The sequence below is a fragment of the Gobius niger genome, assembly GCF_951799975.1.
Source record: "Gobius niger genome assembly, chromosome: 3".
In the NCBI taxonomy this organism is placed as follows: Eukaryota; Metazoa; Chordata; class Actinopteri; order Gobiiformes; family Gobiidae; genus Gobius; species Gobius niger.
In genome coordinates, this window is record NC_136854.1 from 41926290 (window position 1) to 41939300 (window position 13011).

Consider the following 13011-nt stretch of genomic DNA (forward strand, 5'->3'; position numbering starts at 1 on the left):
TGTTCTGCACACAAACAGTTTCAGATGTTATCGAGCCGACGCAGGAAGCCAACGCCGCCGACTGCTTCCTCAATACGCGGACAGTACACGAGGACGGGGGCAGTACAAGTACAAGTACAAGTACAGCCTCAGTGAGTTGTTTTATTTATTCATAAGGGAAAATGTAGACTCATGAACTAGTGTGTTTCCGCTTTCCCTGGACGTTTCATGGTCACAAAACTTAATTCATGAACATGTGCAGTATAATGAAAAACAAGAGTCTATTGTATATAACAAAATCCATCCCAGCAACAGTTAGTAAAGGTAGTACGGATGTTGACTGTTTGACTATTAAAGAGCCACTTTCTTAACTCTGTGACTGCCATGAGTGGATACAGCTGTGCTCAAAAGTTTAAAATAAAAGCTTTTTTTTTACTCACAGTCAGTGGTTTGTGTGAAGCCAAACAACTGAGTTTGCTCTTTTTAAACCATAATGAAAAAAGAAAGTAGAAAATGACCCTGATCAAAAGTTTACATACCTCTGTTTTTAATACTGTTTATTGCCCCCCCTTAAATGTTTCAGGATTTTTGACATAGGGCCTAATTTCCTAGTCTCGCCAACCAGACTCCGCTTCTTTACAGAAGAGGGTCTGGCAACAGCGATGTGGAGCCTACCGACCAATCAGAGCAGCTCCCTGAACGGGCGTCACGTTGTTGCGCCTTTGTTTTGTAGTTTTTCAACACAAGCGACCACTTCACGCAATGCTCCGGTTTGCTTGTATTCTTAAGTTTTTCTGACATAAACGACAGAAGTCATTTCCTGAACTCCGTGTGGCAGGAGCGCCATTGTTAATGTCCCAATGATACAACTTTCTTATCGCTGTTTCTGTCGTCACATCTGCTATGTTCTCATTGGCTGCTTTGTGTTCGGTCGTCCGACATTAGTCCCGCCTCCAGCAGAAGCTTTTCTACGACAGGGTCGCCAGACTAGTCTCCTGTTTATTAGTTAATAAACATCAGAGATTAGTCTGGATGCCAGGCTACTCATTTTCTAGTTATCCAGAGAGTTGCTGATTTCCAGAGATATTTTTTTGGTAATTCATGCAGTTCTATTACATGAATGATCGCATTTTGAGGGACTATTTTCTAGCAGATCACTCCGCCGCTGCGTAGCTTATACAACCACGAAGCTGATGCTGCTCAAATATAAGGTATTTTAAATGCAAAATGGTTAAAATGATTCTATGGACACAGACATTTATGGTTAGTCTGGCGTTATAAGTGATTTGCCTCAGGTGCTCTGTGGAGCGGGTCACACTGTTTTTAATGCAAGCTAGCTGATACCATAGAAATGCACTAGCATTGCACTAGCCTAGCGCCACAAAACTCTTCAAATATAAGAACTGCATGAATTACAAAAAAAAAAAAAAATCAGAAATCAGCAACACTCTGGATAACTAGGAAATGAGGCCCTGTGTCAAAAATCCTAAATTATCCCTTTAACATCACTGTCAGCTTGGAGTCTTTTGTGGTAGTTCTGGATCAGGTTCTTTTTTTTCTGATGTTAAAGCAGCCCGTTCTTCTCGGTAAAAAGCCTCCAGTTCCTGTTCCTGGGCTGCTTTGCATGAGCTGCACGTTTGAGCTCTGCCCACAGTGGCTCAATGATATTGAAGTCAGGAGACTGAGATGGAACTCATCTCCATATTTCCTACATATTTCACAGTAGGTAAAGTAGCTAAATTATGGTGTGGTACTTTAGGGGAATAATTATAAAAGTACAATCCAACCCATTTTTATCCTACAAAAAAAAGCGGTCAGAATACTCAGATATGCAGGTTATTATGCCCCAACAAATCCTTTGTTCATTAAATTAAAAATACACAATTTTTATCATATTTTATTTATTTATTTTGTAACATTTCGTCACATTTTTGTCATTTTTTTGTCCTTTTTTTTGTCAATTTCTCGTGACATTTTTGCCACTTTTTCATCAATTTTTCGTCACTTTTTTGTCAATGTTTTCTCACATTTTTGTAATTTTTTTGTAATTTTTTGGGTCATTTTTTGTAATTTTTTTGTCAAATTTTTATCACATTTTTGTCACATTTTGTCATTTTTTGTCACATTTTTTGTTAATTTTTTGTAATTTTTTTGTCAAATTTTTATCAACTATTTAGGTTTGTTGGTGGTGTTTCATCATTGGCCTTGTTGACAACAAAGACCGACGATGGCCTTTGCTGATTGAAGAATCTTCAAAAAATCCAAAACTCTGCCATGGTGTGTAAACTTTTGAGCACAACTGTATATCTGTCATTTCCAACAGTTTCCTGCCGAGCCTATAGGGCTGTGTACCGTTATCCCAAACTGGTACTTTAATGATACTTGGGTTGCAATACCGATACCTGAACAATACTTTTGTCGATACCTATTCTAAAATATTTGTCATCTAGAACGGTCCTCAACCTTTTGGCCGCGTATAAATATAGAGGGAATCCGTGCAGCCTATTGTTAGTGCCAATCTTTAGCCGCTAACGACTCTGATGAAGGAGTGTGAACAGGATCATTCTATCAGCGCAGCAGAGGCGCCATCAGGACATTCGGGCGGGAGATTTCCTTTATCAGACTGGGTTGGTGTTAAGGATCAACCAGCACGGAGGAGACAGTCTGCCCGCTCTGTGTGGCCTCAGGGGGAACGAGAAGTGTGAAAAGAGAGGAGGCGTTTAAAGCAGTACTTAATAAATCCTTTCCGTAGTCCCTCTGGGGGTAATACAAGTGTTACTGGGATGATTGGAGGGTCTTTCACGTCCCCCCTGGTGTCTCTGGACTGAAAACCACAATTGCGCTAATGGAATCACGAAGAAGAAGCTAACAGGCTAACGGGCAAAGCTAACTGCGGGCTTGCACCACTTAAACAGTATTTACAGCAAAGTTTGAGTGAAAAAAATGATCTCCATTGTGTAATTGGATGAACAATATCCCTCTGTCCCTTTGTCTTTTCTGTCAGTGTAGTATTTACAATGAATGAGTAAAAAACGACACCTGCAGTGGCGCTCATGGCCTCTAGGGGCATGAGTTACTTAGTTCTGGTTTAAGCGTCCCAATACCGGAAAACGTGATAAATAAGCAAGATAAGCCGATACTTCAGCTGCCGCGTGGCAAGGGCGAAGGTTTGGTGTCACTGGTGGTGGGGACACTTTCAAAAAAGGTAAATAACGTCAAAGAACTTGTCAATTTTCTAAACTTAAAACGCATATTTTTGTAAATAAGTCCCTCTCTTCCCCCCTCACTGCTGCGCTCAGGGATGATGGAACTTTCCGCTCTCCTCCTGTACTTCACTTCTCAATAAAACAAAGTAATGGAAATACCTGGAAACATCTGATCAAATTAAACTGCACAGCGTGTAAATACAACCCGGAAATGTGAAGATGCAAATATTTCACAAATGAACTATAAACAAAACAGATGCAAAGCTTTTGTTGTGGCTCAGCTGCGCCTTCACCGTAGTTGTGGTTTTTTTGCAGCAGCAGCAGGTTAAAGATCATAAAACTTTTTTTTTTCCACAAAGCTTTACATTGTTGTCTTGCCGAGCCGGGCCCGGTGCAAACATGTCTCAGAGTGTTTTTATGATGTGACAATGTGAGGTCTGTTCTGCCTTAATGCAGCGTTTCACCGAGTCATGTTTATTGGAGAGATAACATACAGGTTATTGTGCCGGTCATTTCCTCTGTGATAAATCTATCTATGAAGCGAAGTCCTTCCTCACCCCCCAAAGTAACAGTTTTAGGCCCAGTGCGGTTTTGCTTTCAAGAGATTTCCAAGGATTAACCTCGGCGTCACTCTGCGCCCGAGGGTCTGGTTACATATTTGAGCTTCCAAGTACCACCAGGTCTAGATCAAGATCAAATCAGGACTAAACCGGGTCTAAAAAGGATCTAAAAATAGCCATGTTTAAAGTGGGTGCAAGACAAACGAACTTACATGCACTACGTTTACATAAATCACCTCCTCCTCGTCCAAAGTCTAAAATTGCAGGGCCTCAGTTTGGTCTTTCTTTTTGGGAGCGGGTCTTGATGATCTATATGAATTTGACCTTTCTGCTCTCCATTTTAACTACTCTCTTTAGAAGAAGTCACTGTTAAGTAACCATAGTATGTCATGTAAAGACTTCGAATGTTTATTACTGATTCTATATTGTAAGGCGTAATAATACCAGGAGTAGTTTGGCATCCGTGAAGTGAAGATTACTGCGCGGATTTCGAACTACTCCTGGTATTATTACGCCTTACAATATAGTTCCCCCTTTTATCCGCTTAGAAAATCCACATTGTTTAATTTTGTGTAATTATACTTTGTAGTGGAACACTTCACGTAACTATATTTAAATAGGGAAAACGTGGAAGAGCTTGGTAGCTTCTATCTTGACCTGTTTTGGAGCTATAGTGGAGAGAGGGAGAGGCTAAATGCTAACGCCGTCTGCGCTGTGTTTACGTGACTGAAGGCACGGGGGAAGATCAGACAGGTCCTAAAGAACTCGTCAAAGCTAAGGTAAGAGCATATCTCAGTATGTAAAAACGGTGGCCTGTTCCTTTAACAGTCTCTAATTTTTGCTTCATGAACTGCAGCTTCCTGTCGCATTGACTCTTTGTTGCTTGTTTGTTTTTGATGCTTTTTTCCCGCTGCTGAAGCAAATGTAATGTTTGTGTTTTGCCATGTGATCATTCATTTGTTCCACCTACAGTGCGACATTTCTGCCTAAATTGGCCATAAAATGTGGTCTGATCTTCATCAAATTCAAAATACTAACACCACCCAAACATTTATTGGCCATAGCATATAAACATTCACAGGACAGGGAGGAATAAGTGAGTACACCCCCTGAATCTCACTGAACTGCAGCAGTTTTGTAAAGAGGAATGATCCAAGATTCATCCTGATCGTTGCGAGCGTCTAATCTGCAACTACAGAAAAGCAGTTATTGCTGCAAAAGAAGGATCAGCCAGATATTTAATACAGGGGTTCACTTACTTATTCCATGCTGTTGTGAATGTCTCGGGTTTGACTGCAAAATATCTTGATAAACTTGTGAATTCATTTTTCTATTGATGATATCATGTTGTCCAGGCCCTGAGGCAACAAAACAGCCCCACACCATGATGCTCCTGCTCCAGACTTCACATCACAGTGGGGCATTGTGTCATACAAGGGGGCGTGGCTTCGCCAAGGGGGAAAATAGAATCTTTTGGGAAGCACAATTTTTCACTCTTTTTAGCCATTTTCTGGTGGAATATGAACACATTTACCACACATAAATAAAGTCAAGTGGAAATCAGGTCCATATGGATATTTTCTCACAGCAGATTGTTCAGTAGAAGTGAAAAAAGCTAGTGCTAGCCAGCCGTTAGCATTAGATTGCATTACATGAAGCATCGTGTTAGCATTCTCCGTGATTTATGTATTTATGGGCTGTTGAACCACTTTGCTCCTCTCCATGTCTTTGTATCTTTATTTAGTAGAAAACCATTCATAATTCAGCATTTCTTAAAGGTGGGGTATTATGCAAAATGGACTTTTTCAAGCTTTACATCATGTTATTCTGTCACTCCCTCATTAAAAACATGCCTGAAGTGCTTCCTTGGCACATTCACGTATTTTTGAGTAATCTGTAAAAGCTCTGATGGCGGCCATTTTAGGGATAGGTTTGCCTGAGTCCTCCTAGGAACGCCCCCACCTCTTGGAGACGCCTCCGAGCTTTGGTCACCAGCCGAGTAACCAACCACTGCTCCTCAGCAGAACCCCCTCCCCACTGATGCCACAGACAGCGTGTGGAGGGGGCGTGTCGGAAAGGCTCAGAGGTTCTTAAAGAGACAGAGGCCTATTTCAAGACATTCACTACAGCCATTTTGAGAGAGACATTTTATACAAGGCAGTTATTCTAATTTACTGCATTTACAGACCAACAGAAGGTTTGGTCATCATTGTCGTGTGATATAGACTGGTGCTATGGGACTGAAAAAAAGCAGAATACCCCCTCTTTAAAGTAGTTTTTGAATAATTAAAGAAAGTTTAGATTTTTCTCCAAATTGTTTTCCCACTTAACTGTTTTCAAACATGACCATATAAGGGCGAGTCCAGAGATGCCGTCTGTATCTATACGTTTCTGAAGCGGTGCCGTCACGGCTCTACTTCCGGGTTCGCAGATGTGCGAGAAACTACAAAAAAACTCTTTATTGCAACAATCAATATTTCTGAAACTCAACAGAGTTACTGAACATACTTATTTATCAGGCCCATCAGCCAAAAACGCTGAACCTACTGCTATAAAAGAAATATTCAGCAAAATCGGTACTTCCGGGTTAGCGGAGATAAATGCTAACGGTGCAGCAGCTATGCTAACCCCGGCTAATGAGTCTGAGAAATAAGTAGGTCCAGTCGCTCCCCATTGAGTTTCAGAAGTAATGATTGTTGTATTTAACAGTTTTTAATGTTTTTTTTCCTCACATATTAGCTGGTATGCTACGACCCGGAAGCGGATGGGGTTTTGGAAAAAAATAATTTACAACTAATTCACAAGTTTATTTTGCAGAAAGACCTAAAACATTTACAACAGCATGGAATAAGTAAGTGAAGCCCTGTATTAAATATCTGCTGATCCTCCTTTTGCAGCAATTGCTTTTCTTTGTGGATCAGACGCTCACAACGATCAGGATAAATCTTCTGCTGCAGTTCAGTGAGATTCAGGGGGTGTACTTACTTATCCCTCCCTGTCCTGTGAATGTTTACATGTTATGGCCAATAAAAATAGGATCAAATGTAAATGTTTGGGTGGTATTAGTTTCAGCTGACACTGTTTACTTATGATTTTGCTAAAGACCACATTTTATGACAAATTTAGGCAGAACTGTGAGATATTGCAAACCTTTCCTGTACCTGCTGAAGAGGACCCGCCCGCAGAGCTGAAGTGGCCCCTGGTGTCTCGCCACATACCTTCGCGCTGTCTCTCCCAGGGCGCTGTTTTGGCGGCCCGCACCCATGCACTATGTTGTGACACGCTCGTATCGGGTTACTTTGTGGGTCCGAGCTGCTACTACAAGGACTGTTTACCGCTTTGACGACTGCGGCGGCGGCGGCGGAGGCGTGTTCGAGGCTCACCAGATTGACTTGGATGGTTTTCTCCCAGTTCTTCTCGTTGTTGATCCCCGCGTTGTTGATGACGATGTCTAAGTGCCCGAACTGGTCGACCGTCGTTTGGAAGGCCGCTGGGAAGACACGAAACACGTGGAGTTCGGTTCAGTGTCAGAGAATCATCACCTGGTGTCACGTGAAGACTGAAAGGAGTCATTTTAGATTTGTCTCTCAAAGCTTCCTAATATGTTTCTAAAACACCAATTCTTCACCCGGATTGTTCATAAGCAGCAACTTTCAGGCAACTGTCACGGTCAGTGTTGAGTTTGGAAAGTTTGGAACGGAATGAAACAAAGCTAATCACGGGCTAAAAGCTCGAGTTCACAAATGAGAGCTTGAAAAACGTGCTGCCGGGAGAGGCTTGTCAACGTCGTTGCCATGGCGATTATTCAGAAGTGACACTGAGGATAAAGGCTGTATCCGAATGTCCACACTATTCCCTATATAGTGGCTATATAGCGCTCACGCCATTTTGTAGGGGTGTCTGAATGTCCAGAGAGAAAAAAGTAGTGCACTCGAAATTTCCCACAATGCATCTCGAAAAGTAGTGAGCATCGATGGTCACTAAACGGGTCAATATAGACCACAATGCATTGCGAGAGTCGGAGAAGAGCCGGACAGCGACAGGTCTTTGAACTAAACAACACGACTGAAGTAAATCAGCTGTTTCAGTCGTGTGTTTGTGTTTCTCATGAATAAACGACCAAAATATAACCGGTTGCGGTGAAAAGATGCTAATGTTAGCTGCTAACCTTTAGCTTAAGCTGTTAAATGACCGACAGCTTCCTCTCGAATAATCCAAGCCATTCATGTAAAATCCATGTGAAGTAAAAGCGTATCTGACTCGTATTTATCCATAAATATTCCACTGTCTCTGAGTTTGGTCTTTATCGCAGAAATACTTTATTCCCGGAGTTTAGCGACTTTTAGCAGATGTAGTCACTCAATCTGCTGGTGTTCGGACACCGGCCTGACCGACTTTCGGCGTCTCTGAGCTCACGCTGAAGTGACTTTTTTTCTTTTCCTTTTTTTGTGATGATAGTAACGCCTGTAAAAGTGCCAAAACAGTTGTTCTGTTTCATAAAATAAACGTTTGTAGCAATAAATAAATTCAGATTAAAAAAATGTAAAAAAACATATCTGCAGCCGCAGCGCGCGTGACGTCACGCAGCTCAGAGAAAGTAGTGGCTTGTGTCCGAATCGCCAACAGAATCAGTGACTATATAGTCGACTATATAGTGCGGGCCTATGTAGTGAATGAGGGGTTAGGGGATAGTGTGGACATTCAGATACAGCCAAAGATTTCAATGGGTTTAGTGATTTGGAGTGAGAGAGAGTTTGGTTTGTTCTTTATGCTATAGTTATCTGAACTGTTTGTGTGACGTTAACAATCCAGACGCCTGTTTAGTTTGTTGTTGTTGTTTGTGCTTCATGTAGCTAACCACCGACGTGTGACATTAGCATGTAGCTAACCACTGACGTGTGACATCAGCATACTGCGCACCTATTCAGCCTGTTGTTTTTTCTCCATTAGGCATTTTTTGGCTTAAAAACGAGCGGGTCGTCTCATGATCGGAAGGTCGGTGGTTCGAATCCCGCCTCCTCAAGGTGCACACTGTCGTTGTGTCCTTGGGCAAGACACTTCACCCGCCTTGCCTCCAGTGTCTGTGTACATTGGTGTATGAATGAGAGAGTGAATGGGTGACTGGATCCTTGCTGTAAAGCGCTTTGAGTGCCTAAGGTAAGTTGAGACCATTTTTAAAATTGTAGCTACTAATATACAATATATTTATATAATACATACAATTTTGAAGTAACCTGCACAACACTGGTCATGGTAAAGTAAATAACAACTATCCTGCTTGTTCATTATTGATGAAAAAGGTATGTAGTATGTAGTATGTAGTATGTAGTAAGTATGGAGTGAATGAATAATGCAATGTTAAAGAGGGGGTATTATGCTTTTTTCAGCCACATAGCACCAGTCTATAGCACACTACAATGATGACCAAACCTTCTGTTGGTCTGTCAATGCAGTAAATTAGAATAACTGCCTTGTATAAAATTGCTCTTTCAAAATGGCGGTAGCAAATGACTTGAAATAGGCCCCTGTCTCTTCAAGAACCTCTGACCCTTTCCGACACGCCCCCTCCACACGCTGTCTGTGGCATCACAACACTGCGCTCGTTGTCTCAACTGTATTGAAACTACGATCGGTGCATTTTAATTTTTATTGTTGGAAAGGAGCTACTGTTTATCACTTTGTGAACAATGGCCACACAGGATATTATTTGGAGACGAACCTTCCACACCGGACGCTTGGAAGGGGCTCTTGCCTGAAAAATAACTGCTGTTTGGAGGCTTCTCTTTGCATCTGCCATGCCCTATGGATCTCTAACTATACCCCCATGGACGACACCAGGATCTGCAGGAGCCCATACGATTCAAAGACGGACATTATCTCCGCAGGTGGACAATGGTTTTTCGAGGTTACCCGTTAGCTTGTTATAATCGTCTACAGCTCATTGTTGATGAAAAGTCTGTAATAAACCACAAATGTGTAAAGCCAGGCTCATTGTGTGATCATCGTAAAGGCTGCTTCGAGTAGTTACTGCTTTATTTACGTTATTTGTGCATAATATGCTGCCTGTTTTCAATGAATGTTGTGAAGGTGAAGGTTGTTAGCTTGTCGCGGCTAATAGTGCCTTAGCTCCGGGAGAAAACCACTCGGCTACGACTCACTGTAGATGAAATGTGAGCAATAAACTACACAATCAACAAGCCAGGCTCAGTGTGTGATCATCATAAAGGCTACTTCAAGCAGTTGCCTGTTTTAGTGACGTTTTCAATGCATAATATGCTTGTATTCAGTGAATTTTCCCGTTAGCTTGTCGCGGCTAGCTTGTTAGCTCCGGGAGAAAACCACTCGGCTATGACCCATTGTAGATGAAATGTGAGCAATAAACTTCCAAATCAACAAGCCTGGCTCCGTGTGTGATCATTGTTAAACGGTTCTTTATGTGTGTGGTGGTTTTATTGACTTTATTTGTGAATATTTCTCGTTTTCACGTGATGACTCGAGGTTTAGCTTAGCATTAGCTTTCTCCGGAGGCTCTGTGCATCATCAAGGCCCAGCGCAGAACCAGACACTGAAATAAGTGTTCTTGTCACCGGTTTTAATCCTGGGTGTTTCGGTAACAGAAACACTGATGTGTGTCTTTGTAAAAGTCTGCTGTGGCTCTGTTTCACAACACATGAAGCTAATCCTCCATGATGACTCTGTTTACATCTTAGAGCTAGACACTGCGGGGAGGGGGTTCTGCTGAGGAGCAGTGGTTGGTTACTCGGCTGGTGACGAAAGGTCGGAGGCGTATCCTGGAGGTCGAGGGCGTTTCCTGAAGGAATCAGGCGTTTTATCCCTAAAATGGCCGCCATCAGAGTTTCTACAGATTACTCGAAAATACGAGAATGTGCCAAGGCAACACTTCAGGCATGGTTTTAATGAGGGAATGACTTAATAACATGATGTAAAGCTTGAAAAAGTCGATTTTGCATAATAGGCCCCCTTTAAGTGTCTTTGAGTGTCCAGAAAAGCACTATATAAAACCAATGCATTATCATTATTATATTATTAAATATTTAGATCAGGGGTCCTCCAACGTTTTTCCCAGGGGGCCACATTATCGTTCCTGACTGTGATGGGCCGGGCCGGGTTGGATATATTGTATGACCCAGAGCAAAATGCAGCCGCCTCATTGTGAAGTAGAGATGACTCGCCTGCACAGTCACGACTATATCCACAAGATCAACACTTGATTCCAGACACATGTTTGTTTAGCTGTAGTGTTTTGCAAAAATAGTAATCAAGTCTTACCACAGGTATTCCATATATATTTATTTTTTAAATAAAACATCATTGCGTAATGTGACCAAAGTAATAACTGCCTACACTTGTTTGTGCTTTACAAGCCTGAGTCACAAGTTTCTCAAAGTACTGTCGTCATTATTCATTCACTCCACACTCTGTGGTGCTAAGCTTCATTTACCACATGGCTATAATGTGTTGTTTATATCCTCATCTCTTATGTCAGTGGCCCTGCTGGACACGTGTGGAATTCCTTTTTATTTGTTTGACTTGCCCCCTAGTGGCTGGAATGAGTATACTGGTTATTTAGTAAAAAAAAAAAAAAACATAACTCCGCACAGTAATTTTTATTGACCTTTATTATACGGCTCTTCACAACGTAAGTAGAAGCTCCGTTGATTTGAATGAGATTTCCCAATGTTCTACCGGTCATTATTTTCTGATAAAGGACCTCTGAAAAAAATCATGACGCTGCCAATGGCAACGGAGTTGGTGCTTTCATATCACTCCGCACGTACGTAGTAGCGACACTATCTGTCCCGTCACTGCGAGAGAAGTCGGGGGAATGAAGGTGCTTATTTGACCAGCGTTCTATACATTATCCCTTACTTATTCAACCAGGATAGTCCCACTGAGATTAAGAATCTCTTTTTCAGGGGAGTCCTGGCCCCAGAGGGGAATCTATTGTACATGTTTTTAGTGGTAGGGGAAACCGGAGTACCCGGAGGAAACCTACGCTGGCACGGGGAGAACATGCAAACTCCACACAGAAAGGCCCCGTCCAGGTGGGAATTGAACCCGGGACCTTCTTGCTGTGAGGCGTGAGCGCTGAACGCTGTGCCACCGTGCCGCCCACAGACTGGGCTACAGACTTACTTTATTTTGACATACTCAGGGATTTGTGCTCTACAAGTCAGGGGCCGGTTTAAATCATCTGGCGGGCCGGATTTGGCCCGAGGGCCGCAGCTTGAGGACCCCTGATTTAGATGCACAGCACAAATGTCTGCTTTTATCATAATATTAAAGACAAAACATTGGATTCCAAAACTAGAAATGCATCAGCGATAGGGTTTGTAAGGTGTGGGATAACAGAGGTTCTCATCTGGTGGATTGGGACCCAAAGCGCACATTTTTATTATCCATTAAAGTATATACAGTAGAATCATCTGAATCTGTATAAATGACTATTATTTTGGTTTATTTAATGCTTATTCAACATTAATTTGTTAATTCATACAGTTAATTGCTAAATCCATCAAAGACCAATGGCGTTAGGGATCGTGGACTGAATTCACATATTGACCCAAAAGGTGCAGTTAGTTCAACAATGTCTAGAAAATGAACGTAGCCACGGCGCTACAGGAACGTTTGTGCGTTTGACCCGTCTTCCAAAGCTGCTCGGGTTAATCTGGGCCTATTGTGCATGTTTTAGGCTTGTTTGTGAACTCTCTCAGCCCATATCAGTGCAGAGCTTTTGCCTCTATCATTTAGCACTTTCAGACGCAGCATTCCTCAGCGCTCTGCCTCGGGCGACGCTTCAGACGACGAGAGCTTGTTCCGCCTCCGTTTAAAACACGAAAGTAAAGACAGAGATGGCACGTCACAGGAAAGAAAGCCCAGAACATGTGCTCTTTCTGCAGAAGGAACAGACCTTACAGAAAACATGCTGATCTATCACACGTGAACAGGCTTTTTGGTGTTACAAGTGATATTACATTACAATAAGAACTACATAAAGACCCTATTTAGCTTTTTAGTCACATTTCTGACATTTTTTTGTACATTTTTTATCAATTTTTTGTCATATTTTTGTAATTTTTTTGTCAAATTTTTATAAATTTTTTGTCATATTTTTGTAATTTTTTTGTAATTTTTTAATACAATTTTTGTCATTTTTTTGTCATTTTTTGTCACATTTTTGTCATTTTTTTGTCACATTTTTGTCATTTTTTTGTCACATTTTTATCAATTTTTTGTCATATTTT

The 13011-nt window shown here is 41.6% G+C and overlaps 1 protein-coding gene across 1 annotated transcript in view; it reads right to left on the minus strand.

Annotated features, from left to right (window-relative positions):
* Nucleotides 1–13011, minus strand: part of hpgd (15-hydroxyprostaglandin dehydrogenase) — a 39888-nt gene that overhangs the window by 10907 nt on the left and 15970 nt on the right. Inside the window, exon 3 of the mRNA XM_079553484.1 lies at nucleotides 7129–7235. Within this exon, the coding sequence (XP_079409610.1) occupies nucleotides 7129–7235 (107 nt within the window). The remainder of the gene's footprint in view (nucleotides 1–7128; nucleotides 7236–13011) is intronic.